General features: G+C 40.4%; 1 protein-coding gene across 1 annotated transcript; it reads left to right on the top strand.

Annotated features, from left to right (window-relative positions):
- Positions 1 to 1,837: 1,837 nt before the first annotated feature.
- Positions 1,838 to 11,772, top strand: LOC101317579 (NACHT and WD repeat domain-containing protein 2). Its single transcript, XM_073804664.1, has 4 exons — positions 1,838 to 2,552; positions 5,027 to 5,171; positions 11,391 to 11,711; positions 11,750 to 11,772. The coding sequence occupies exons 1-4, from the start codon at positions 2,415 to 2,417 to the stop codon at positions 11,770 to 11,772; spliced, it is 627 nt and encodes a 208-aa protein (XP_073660765.1). The 5' UTR covers positions 1,838 to 2,414.
- Positions 11,773 to 12,176: the final 404 nt, after the last annotated feature.

Consider the following 12,176-nt stretch of genomic DNA (forward strand, 5'->3'; position numbering starts at 1 on the left):
CTACTGAGCCTGCGCTCTAGAACCTGCGAGCCACAACTACTGAGCCCACGCACCACAACTACTGAAGCCCGTGCTCCTCAACAAGAGAAGCCACTGCAATGAGAAGCCTGTGCACTGCAACGAAGAGTAGGCCCCGCTCGCCGCAACTAGAGAGAAAGCCTGCACACAGCAAAGAAGACCCAATGCGGCCAATAACTAACTAAATAAATGTTTAAAAAATAAAAATACAATAAAAGTGCTCTTAATTGGCATTTAGGGCTGAAGTGAAGGTTGCTGACAAAACTGGTACTTTCCCAAATTGTTACTCTACCTGCTGAGATCTGAAATATTATCTTTGAATAAAAGAAGAAGTTTCAAATAAGAATAGTACAAACACTAAGGATTTCTTTCTCTGTCTTGGTTCATTCATTTATTCAACAAATATGTTTTTTAATATTTTCTGTATGCTAGGAATAAACAGTTCTGGCCTCTGCCTTCATGGGGCTTACCATCTTGTTTAGGTCACAAATTTATTTTGGAAACAGGTCTACCCAGGACTTTTATTCCCTCACCTGACTATGTGAGATGAAAAGAACACTGTGGGTTGCAGAGGTAGTAAGAAATGCCCCTAAGGAAGCCAAACCACAATTCTCCTTCCAACGGATACACAAGGCTGGAAGTTTATGGTAAAGGTGCTAGTCAACAGGAGGAAAGGATGAAGATGCCCACAAGTTAAATAGAAATCTTCCCATGGATACTATAAAGCAGACCAACTTGCCTTGGATAGTATAGATCTTTGTTAGAGTTCTGTATGTTCCTTCCTTGTTTCTACTAGATAAGACATGGAAGATTAATTGAAATACCAGGTGCTATATAAGCTAATATTTTTGTTAGCTTAAGTCAGTGGTTCAGGCACCAGGAGAGCTTACTAAAACAGAGATTCCTCAGCCCTATGACCAGAGTTTCTGATTCAGAAGGTCTGGGGATGAGCCTGAGAACTTGCAAGCCTAACAAATTCCCAGGTAACACAGATGCTGCTGGTCTGAGGACCACATTTTTAGAACATGGGCTTAAGCAAACACTTAGAGGAGCCTTGAAAATGTTGCTCCACAAACGAGGATAGACAGCATCATCGGGTTTAAAATTTTTAAATACCTGTTGTTTATCTCACTACAAAATAATACATATGTATGGCAAAAAACAGTTTTAATAAAAAAGCAATAAATTCATAAAACAACCAAAGTAAATTCAAAACCATCCACCGAAAGATAGCCATGAGTAAACTTGCTGTGTATTCTTATAAAATCTCTATGTGTATGTTTATGTCTACAAATATATACGATCTCTCTCATATATATATAAGATATATATACAACATTGAATTCATCTTGTATGTACTGTTTTGTAACTTACCTTTTCACTTAACAGTATATTATAAACATCCTTCTGCATCAATACAGTTCTAAAACATAATTTGGCACATCCTTTGAATAGAGTTACCGAAATATATATAAATGTATTTAAATGTTCCCACTTGCTGGACACTTAGGTTTAACCCTTTTCTGTTCAAACAGGTTCAACATAAATATGCTAAGTCATTTTGTACATCCTTAATTATTTTCTAAGGACAGATTTCCAGAAGAAAAATTGCCAAAACTCATGTATGTTAAGTCTTTTAGTACATATCGCCAGACTGCCCTTCAGAGAAATATTGGATCGATTTACACAACCATCAGCTGTATAGAGGTATTTTCTCACACGTCCACATGACGCTGAGCATGTGTTTTCCTTTGCCAGTTCAATAGGGAGAAAATGATACCTTGTTTATATTTTGAATTTTTTCCAGTTACCAGTGGAAACTTTATGTGATTTATAGTGACATCACATTCAGCGATCTCATACTTCTTTCACTTGTAGCTGTGTAAATCTGGGGCTTAGAATCAGACTATAAACTCTATACAAGGCAATTTTTTTTTGTTTGTGAGTTTACATGTTTGATATTTCATAGAGTCCAGCATGTCATTTTTCTTTGTTACAAACAAACAAACAAAATTTCAAAATAGACAACCTTTGTTAGGTTACGTAAACTTTGGGAAATTTTCGTTGCTACAAAATTCTGTATTTTTGATTTGTCTAATATGATATGCAATCTCAGTATGTGAATTTATTATACTACGATATAAATGGACTAATTTTACTTATGAAATACTCCATGTGAAAACGTATCCAGTGTGATTACAAGAGACAATGGATAGAACAAAGTATCTTCTTATCTATTTATTAATATTTATTGAGTGGCCATATGATATGAATACTGAAATGGACTTTCTTGATGATACACTAAACTGAACTTTCTCGGTGATACACAGGGACTGTTAGGTGAAAAATATGGGAACATCCGAATCCCTGGAGAAGTTGAAGCGTCAGAGTTTGAAATGATTTTGGATGCTGCCATAGAGGCGAAGCTGGAGACCAAGTTACTGGAAGAGTGGTACTGTCGGGACGAGAACGCGGTGCCAGCAGCTTATTACCTCAGACCCAAATCGGAAATGCTGAAAAGCAATAAAAATGCAGTAAGCTATCTTTCTCTCCGAAGTATGTCTCTCTCCATGACTTTAAACAGTTTATGTCACCCAGGGGTAGTTTTCGCCACAGAAAAGGCACAGTAGACAGAAAATTATTCTGCCCTGGACCCTAAATTTCCTTTTAACAACTAAATCCAAAGCTAAGAAATCTTCTAATTTTTAATCCACCTTTCTTTTTTGGCATCTCAGACTTTCCTGCTGGGGTCTTTTCCTTCTTCATGAAGTATATCTCTTAGAAGTTCCATTAACAGAGGTCTATTAGTGATAAATTCTGTTTATCTGAAAAGATTTGTATTTTTCTCATTTCGCTATAACGTGTCTCTATATATTCTGACTGGTGTATGTTGTGCTTTCCACATTTGCGAATCCATGCATTCCGTCAGTTTTGGAAATTTCTCAGCCATCCTCTCATCAAATAATGTCCCTCCTCTATTCCTTTTGTTCTTTCTTTTGTGCTCTTTAATTAGATGTACAATAGATTGCCTCAGTCTATTCTCCACATCTCTTTTTTAAATTTGTTTAACTTTTGCTTTTTATTTTTTTAAATTTTATTGAAGTATAGTTGATTTACAATGTGTTCATTTCTGCTGGACAGTAATGTGATTCAGTTATACATATACATACATTCTTTTTCATTTTCTTTTCCATTATGGTTCATCACAAGATATTGAATATAGTTCCCTGTGCTTTACAGTAGGACCTTGTTGTTTATCCATCCTATATATAATAATTTGTACCTGTATCCTCCATGTCTCTTAATTGTCTTTTACATTGTCAATTTCCTTATCTTTCTGTGCTGCTGTCCAGAAAATTATTTTAGATCTTTCATCCAGTTCATCAATTTTCTTCTTCAGCTGTGTCCACTCTGTTCATTCTTGAGTTTTCAAGTTCAAGAGTTATATTTTTAATTTGTGAAAGATTTTTTTGGGGGGGGTCTTTTAAAAATCTGCCTAGCTGTTTTTTATAGTCTTTAGTTTTTTAATTCAGTATGTTCCTTTAACATTTCATACATTGTTAATTTATATTCTTGTGCCTTATGTAGAATCTTGCAGTGAGGTTGAGTCATGCATGAATATGATGGAAACATTAGCATTGTCTCTTCTCCAACTTGGTTCCCAAATGTATCAATCATGTGTCCCCCGAAACTGAACGAAGGAGGAAGAGAAAATGGGTGGAACTATTCATTGCACAGACATTTTAGAGATTAAAAGAAGGCATAGCTATCCATCCCTCTTCCAAAGAGAACATCCTTGATACATTCAGCACCCAGGCAGCTCTGAGAGGAGAAGAGCCGTGGGTTAGCAACAGCTCTTCATTTAAGGACCCTGTGTCCATACTCCAATATAAAATAAAAAGTTAAAAAAAAAAAGAACCCTGCGTCTTTGTCATTCTGACATTTAGCATAAAGCATGCTCTCCATGCAAAATGAAATCATGTCAGATGCCTCGATTTTTCTTCTTCTTCTTCACATGCATTTTTTCAAAGTAATTATCTGCAAGACTATGGAGATGAATATTGGAGTAAACCCCAAACCATTCTCTTAGGTAAATATGCCAGAAGTAAAGGTAGTAGCTGGTAAAGCAGATATCAAGAAACATGATACCTCAAGAAATCAGTTTTACAAAGTTGTAAAACTTACACATATATTACTATTTAATTGGCTTTAGTTGTTCCTTCTTCATTTGATTCCATGATCGTCTAGGGAAGCTTCAATTATTCTCTAAACCCCACATGATATTTCTGCATAAACTGTTGTTAAGTAAATGAATGCTTGAATAAGATTATCAGCAAGACTCTATAAATGTTACTTTCTTGGTAGGTACTCCTATTTTATTTCCTAAAGGATCATAAAAATAAATGAGGAAGAGGGCTTCCCCGGTGGCGCAGTGGCTGACAGTTCGCCTGCCGATGCAGGGGACACGGGTTCGTGCCCCGGTCCGGGAAGATCCCACATGCCACAGAGCGGCTGGGCCCGTGAGCCATGGCCGCTGAGCCTGTGCGTCCGGAGCCTGTGCTCTGCAACGGGAGAGGCCACAACAGTGAGAGGCCCACGTACAGCAAAAAATAAATAAATAAATAAATAAATAAATAAATGAGGAAGAAACAACTAAAGACAATTAAATAGTAACATGAGTACCTTCCCTTTAACTGTCTCTCCTCTTTAGAGGGTAGTGAAGATATGATTTTGTTATGACATTTGTATCAAAACTCAAGCAGGAAATACATGGTATATTAAGAAATCCCGACAAACAAATCCTGTTTGGATTCACACCGTTGTGTCACCTGGGCAAGTGCACATCACTTTCAGGGTACTGGGGAGAGGAAATGAGATACTGACTGTTAGGCACCTATTATGATAAGGCAAAGAGTAGACTTTCAAATAACAATAGTTCTCTTGCTCTTAAAGACTGGGTCTTCTATGATGATTTTAAGACCAATATCTCACTTTTACAATTCCATAGGTGCAGCCCCCTGCCAATGCTGAGAATGAGAAGACCTGGCAAGAGATATCAGATGAGATCAAGAAGGTATTTAAGGTTGCTGTAAAACTGTTACATGAAAAGAGGAAAATGAAACACAGCCAAGCCAAGAGGTACCTGTTCTCAGGTAATTTTTATGCATCTTCAGTAAACTGAGGAATAGATAAATAATAGATATATTCGCCGCTTCCCTTTTATGGTTCCGCAAATTTAGTTGCATTTACTGCCCGATGAAATTTAATTTTTCTACATGTTTCCATCTCCTGGGGAGGCAGGTATTCTTTTTATTCAAAGATAAGCCTTTACTTAACTTGAGGAATTCTCCAAAAATGTGACTTTAAAAGAACACAGAGGAGGCTGGATATAATAGACCAGACTCTGCCACTGTTTCTCAGTTGAGCTGCTCATTCATTCACTCAGCAAACACTTATTGAGTGCACACCATATGCCAGGCACTGGAACTACAACAATGACAAAGAAGGCAAGGTCTCTGCTCTCCTGGAACTTACTTTTTTAGTGGGGGCAGCGGGGATAAGTGATAGGCAATCAGATAAATGAACAATATCATTTCAGAAAGGATAAGTGCTACGAATAAAACAAAACACAGTAACAGGATAATAGGGACTGATGAAGGCTGCGGGGGGTCCAGACTTAGATGGGGCAGGCGGTAAGGAAATGACTTTCGAGCCAAATGACAGAACGAATCAGAGCCGGCAATGCCATATCCAAAATAGAGAATTCCAGGCAGAGGGATTACCAGGTTCAAGGTCCCTGAGACAAGAATGTGCTTAGCAAATTCTAGGAGCAGGAAGAAGGTAAAGGTAGCCAGGCTTGGAGAAGGAGAGATGAGATCAGAAGGTGGGCAGAGGCCATAATAAGGACCTTGTGTTTTATTCTGCTGTCAACAGAAATAATCAATAAACAATTTCTAATAGGAATAGAAAAGAATTTTATTTGAGCCTGAGGACTATAGCCCAAGAGACACAGATTTAAGAAGTACTTAAACTGTGTTGCACCTGACTGCAAAATGGGGGAGGCTCATATAGGCAAAAATCACAAAGTTACAGTTAGTCGTCACATGAGTAATTTATCAAGAATCATCATTGGAGCTGACAAGAAGTCAGGATGCTTGTCAAATAAGGATTGGTTGGGGTCTGAAGTGGTCGCACAGGTACAAGGGGAGACCTTGAGACCTAGGCAGATGCTAGCAGATATTGTTTTAAGAACGACAATATCCTTGTATCCTTGAGTCTGATACAGCTCAGAGAATTCAAGTTCTCAGTGATACAGGAACATGTCTGAAAGCACATCCCAATGGCCACCCGGCTCCATTTTGAATGCCTGAACCACAGTTATTCCATTTTGATTTTTAAATGGTTAAATCAGATTTTAGTGGTTAAATCAGATGTACAATGCCTGTTTGACAGGCCAGAAGACAGGCTGTTGTAGTTAGCATAAACGTCAAGCCAAACCATGTGTAAACCAGAATGACTCCCATACCTGTGACAATTTCTTCCATCACTGGGTAAGATGGGAAGCCATCGGAGGTTGGGAAGTAAGGGAGTGGCGGGATCTAATTTAACCTTAAAATAAAAGTCTCCCCAGCTACCGAGCAGAGACTCACTTGTGGGCCTTTCTCAGCCGTGGAAAAGAGGCTTTACTTTGAGGAATTGCCCAGGAAACCACATATCTGAAGAAATATCTCAGTCACAGTTTCCAGGGGACAAACACGCCTGGGTAAAAGTAATCAGTTAAGTAGCATTTATTTTGAGAGTTGATAGTACAGAATTATTGAAGAAAAAGCAACAGTAGTTGCATTTTCAGACTGGTTTTGTGAATGGTGTAGCAAAACGTTTGTGAAAACCGAAGAAGCACTTGATATCATTCTCCTTGGATATATATGTATTTCAAGCTCAGAGGAATTATATATAATTTTGACAAATTCATTCTCCTGACGCTGTCAAAAAATTAGGTCTTATTTTAGTTCTCCCTAAAAGTACTAAAATTGGCAGGAATAAGTACTATCTTTAGAATATACAGGTTAACATATATCCTTATTCCTTTGGGATCTTTTTGACCCATTTAGAAGCCCTGGTTCTTCAAGGGCAGAACTACCCAGTTTTTAAAAATATGCTGTATTAGGAAAAAAACACCAAGAGCAAAAGCTTTCCTATTCCTGATGTAAGAGACACCAGTTAGGGGAGGGTATCCTTTCGCTTAGAGTCAGACAGCTCAAGTGTTCAAATATTCATCGGCAAACACTTTCTCTTAATTTTCTCCACACTAAAGAACATGGTCCACATGGATAGCCATATGAAGATTAATAATCTCATACTATGTAGTACGAACTACTACACGAGGACTATTTTCTACTTGGGGTTACATCTTAAAGATATGCATGATCATGAAATTTTTATTTACTTTACATTCCAAACTCATTTTAAGAGAATGTCTGCACAATGAAAATTGCTGAAGAAGGGCCAACTCTTTGAAATGAATGGAGTATATTTGTTTTGTGCCTGTCTCTCCAGCCTATCAATAACCAAGGTTGTGGTTGGACCAACCCTTATGCTTCCTTCTATGATTGCAAGATACCCTTCGGCAATCACCATCAGGAAAGTTTGAAAAAATAAAGCCTTATTACTCACAGGAGCTGGCAATTACACAGCACACCTGGGGCCACACAGCAAGGTCACAGAGAGAGAGAGAGGGAGGGAGGGAGGGAGGGAGGGAGGGAGGGAGAGAGAGAGAGAGAAAGAGAGGGAGGGAGGGAGGGAGGGAGAGGGAGGGGGAGGAGCGGGGGAGGGGGGGGGCGGGGGGGAGGGAGAGGGAGGGGGAGGGAGGGAGGGAGAGGGAGGGGGAGGGAGGGAGGGAGGGAGAGAGAGGGAGGGAGGGAGGGACGGAGGGAGGGAGAGGGAGGGAGGGAGGGAGGGACAGAGGGGGAGGGAGGGAGGGAGGGAGAGAGGGACGGAGGGAGGGAGAGGGAGGGGGAGGGAGGGAGGGAGGGAGGGAGAGAGAGAGAGAGAGGGAGGGAGGGAGGGAGGGAGGGAGGGAGAGGGAGGGAGGGAGGGAGGGACAGAGGGGGAGGGAGGGAGGGAGGGAGAGAGGGACGGAGGGAGGGAGAGGGAGGGGGAGGGAGGGAGGGAGGGAGGGAGAGAGAGAGAGAGAGGGAGGGAGGGAGGGACGGAGGGGGAGGGAGGGAGGGAGGGAGGGAGGGAGGGAGAGAGAGAGAGAGAGAGGGAGGGAGGGAGGGATGGAGGGGGAGGGAGGGAGGGAGGGAGGGAGAGAGAGAGGGAGGGAGGGAGGGACGGAGGGGGAGGGAGGGAGGGAGGGAGGGAGGGAGAGAGAGAGAGAGAGTGAGTGAGCGGACATTGGGTTTTGCTTTTACTGGGCTCACTCTTTATTGGTGAATTTAAAACATAAGAGCGGGAATTTAAAGCACAGGAAGAGAAAAAAACAAGTGGCCCAAAATTTCAGTGATTACTGAAATCAACCAAGATCTCTAAAACAAAGGAACCTCAGTGAGTGGAGGTGGCCTGGCTCTGTATGTGTGGTTGGGGATGAGTTTGTTCAAGATAGCTATCATTGAAGTGGATGCATCAGCAATCAAAGCTCAAGTCAGACACATATTACAAACAAACAAACAAAACAAAACCCCCCAAAAACGTCAGGGTTTGTGCTACAATAGTACTTTAATATTTTTAAGCATACCAGATAGAACCTGGAAATGTGTACTATTTATATTTGAATGTATTTTTTCACAACACTTCCAGTTTTATCTTTTTAAATAACAGGAAAGGAAGAGAAGTAAATTAGACTCCAAAACAGTGCCCTACTGTGAATGCCACAACTGAGTGGTCTTGGGAATAGTAGAGAGCTGAACGTCTCATGAATGATAGCTGCCAGGGCTGGGAATCTCCCCCTAGTTTTACCTTCATCAGGTTCTGTGATGGTTAAACTTTAGGATATTAAGGAAAACGCAAAGACAGAAAACAAATACATTATTCTAGTAAGGGGGAAGCTTATAATATTCATTGACAAATAAATATCAGGAATTATTATTAATAGAAGTCCCCCAAAATGTTGAGGATGCACTTTGCTTCTAAAAATAACTCTACAGAGTTGATTTTGTCTCGCATGACTCATTTATTCAGGGATATTTATCAACCAGACATTCTTGCATACAGCCTCTTTTTATCCCCCTGAGCCAAGCTTGGATGGGCTCTACCAGCTTGATTTGTCTGTATCTCTTTTCATGTTGCATTTATGATCAACACGCCTGATTGGCACTCTGTTTCCATAGAGGTGATAACAAAGTCAGGTTACAGTTGGTCTGTTTTCTGGGAGTCCGGGGTGACAGTACATATCTCTAATTATCATCCATTACATACAGATACTGCAGGTGGATCACCTCCTTTCTCTTCATGTTACTCGGTATACAGCACTGGCTAACCTAGTGTGCCCCTAGCATTGTGCCCAGATGGTTGGAAAAGAGATGCGCCAAAGGCTGCTTTCTGTGGGAGCTCATAATGTCCAGATTTCTTACATCTTCGCCTGTCTACATTATAACAAGTTCTTAATCTTCTATAAAAAGAAGAGTAGATATATGTTACAAAAGCTCCTTTAACTGGCCTCCTGAACCAACTTGCCTGAATAAAACCCTTTGTAAAACATACTGATGTGAGGGCTTCCCTGGTGGCGCAGTGATTGAGAGTCCGCCTGCCAATGCAAGGGACACGCGTTCGTGTCCCAGTCCGGGAAGATCCCACATGCCGCGGAGCAGCTGGGCCCGTGAGCCATGGCCGCTGAGCCTGCGCGTCCGGAGCCTGTGCTCCGCAATGGGAGAAGCCACAACAGTGAGAGGCCCGCGTACCGCAAAAAAAAAAAAAAAAAAAAAAAAACATACTGATGTGAATGGCACAGCTCATTCAACACTGGTGGCTATACACATGTCTTTTTTACTTAAGTCACAAATTTTTATCAATTGCTATCATTACTGGAAAAAAACAGTATCACAGAAGTTCTGCTAAAAGGCACCATTTTAAAATAAAATTCCCACCTTCCTTAATAGTTACTCTAGAGAATACATCTATGTTCTAGGTTTTGCTCGATGTCGGCGTTGTGGCCAGCACATTGAGATGTTCTCAGTTACGACCAGACCCATCCCTCCCCCCATGTTTCCACCAGATCCCAGCCCAGTAGTCACCCCCTTAAGAGAGCCTCCCCTGACTTCTCCAAGTGGGTTAGACCTCCGGGTGGGTTTGATCTCATGGCACCATGTTATTCACCTTCACGGGCCTAAAAATAATCATAATACATTTGTGGGACTCTGTGATTCATGTCTGCCATCCTCCACTGGACTGTAAGCTTCATAAGGGTTTTTTTTTTTTTAACATTCTCAATTTTCTCTTACCATTGTATCCTAAGAAACTAGCAGCGTACCTGGAACATAGTAGATGCTCAATTAAGACCAATCGGATGAAGAAAAGCAGAAAGGCAGAGGAGGAAGGGAGGGCAGCCCATTTTAAAAGCCTGCTTGCCTTAAAATTCATTTCCATTGGTTTAATTATTTTATTTATTTTTTATTTGACTTCCCTAAAACCATGCGTAAATGATATTTTTATTACTACTGATCCAATTTTCAATGTTCTTATGGGGTCTCAAATGATTTAGAATGCTTATTTACTTTTATGTAAACATATGTATTGTAAGCCCTAACATGGTTTCTCTCACAAGAAATAAAGCTACAAACTAAGTCATTTTTCTGTACCTGCTCTGATGGATATAATGGTATTTAACAGTGACATGGATAATGGATAAATAAAATCAGCACATAAGTATATTTGAACCCGTTTTTATATTTTTATTTCCACGTATCTGTCTGGGGTACAATGCATCTCAAACAAAATGGTGAAACCACGTTGTAAGGAGAGACTGAGAAGGAAGCAATAGACTAGATACATCACTTGGCCTCTTCCTCATTCTCTCCTGGCCCCAGTCCGTGCCTGCTCTCCACTCTTAGAACTCCTGAAGTCTGGGAGGGAAGCCAAACAGGAACTTAAGTGTCAACCAGAAGCTTGGTATGCTTTCTTTCTTATGCTTATGTTCCCTCAGGTTGCGGAGGAAATGAAATCATTTTATTTAGAACCCATTGTTCTGGGCTCCAGGCTGTTTAGGAAAAGACAAATAGGAAATTAAGGAATTGAGAAATTATTCTAGAGACGACTCTGCTACACACTATAAGCAAAATAAACTACCACTAATGACTTGAGAGTTATGCGCTCGGAGCGTGGGTGTGTGGCATCTTTGTTCTAGACAATAAACTCCTTGCTGTATTTTCTTTCAGCTATAGAGGATGAGTTTGACTTTGCTCTAGGGAAGCAAACTCCAGCATTCCTGAAGAAATGTGTTTGCTATATTAGGAAAATTGCTAACATTGAGCGTTTCGTGAAAATCCCGGAGATGGGAAAATACATGGATATAACTGGAGCAGAACCAAGGATTATTCGGGACCCAGAAGCCCAAGAGAAGCTGATAAAACTCCGGGATGAGTTTATTCCTACCATTGTTGCATCATCTAATCTGAGAGTGTACACATCTGTTACTCATTGTGACATGAAACTAGGCTATTCCCAAGAAATAGAAAACCATTACATAGAAGGACTCGGTAAACAATTTTATGAGGACATGATTGACATAATTCAGGCCACGGTGCAACAGAATTTTGACACAGAAACGGATACACTCTATGACGAAATCCTTCAGCATTCATCACTATGTAAAACGTATGCCTCCTTCTACGAGTACAAATGTGAATCTCTAAACATCGTGCATAAATACATTCTTCCAAGCAAAACTGGGCACATCAACCCTCTTGTTATATACGGTGGACCGTGCACTGGGAAGACCCTTCTGCTAGCTGAAGTAGCAAAGAAGGTAAAAGCCTATTCTTTTACATGTATATTTGTAAAAAATTTTACTTTGGGGAAAAGATCAACTGATCAAATTCACTTCCATTTTCTGTGTTTACTATCCGAATTATAATCGGTCCTTTAGGAATGGATACTTCAGTGTTTCTCTTTTGCTGGTATAACAGTTATACTGAAAGAATAAGACTCACGGGGTCCAATTC

The sequence above is a fragment of the Tursiops truncatus genome, chromosome 5, assembly GCF_011762595.2.
Source record: "Tursiops truncatus isolate mTurTru1 chromosome 5, mTurTru1.mat.Y, whole genome shotgun sequence".
Lineage (NCBI taxonomy): Eukaryota > Metazoa > Chordata > Mammalia > Artiodactyla > Delphinidae > Tursiops > Tursiops truncatus.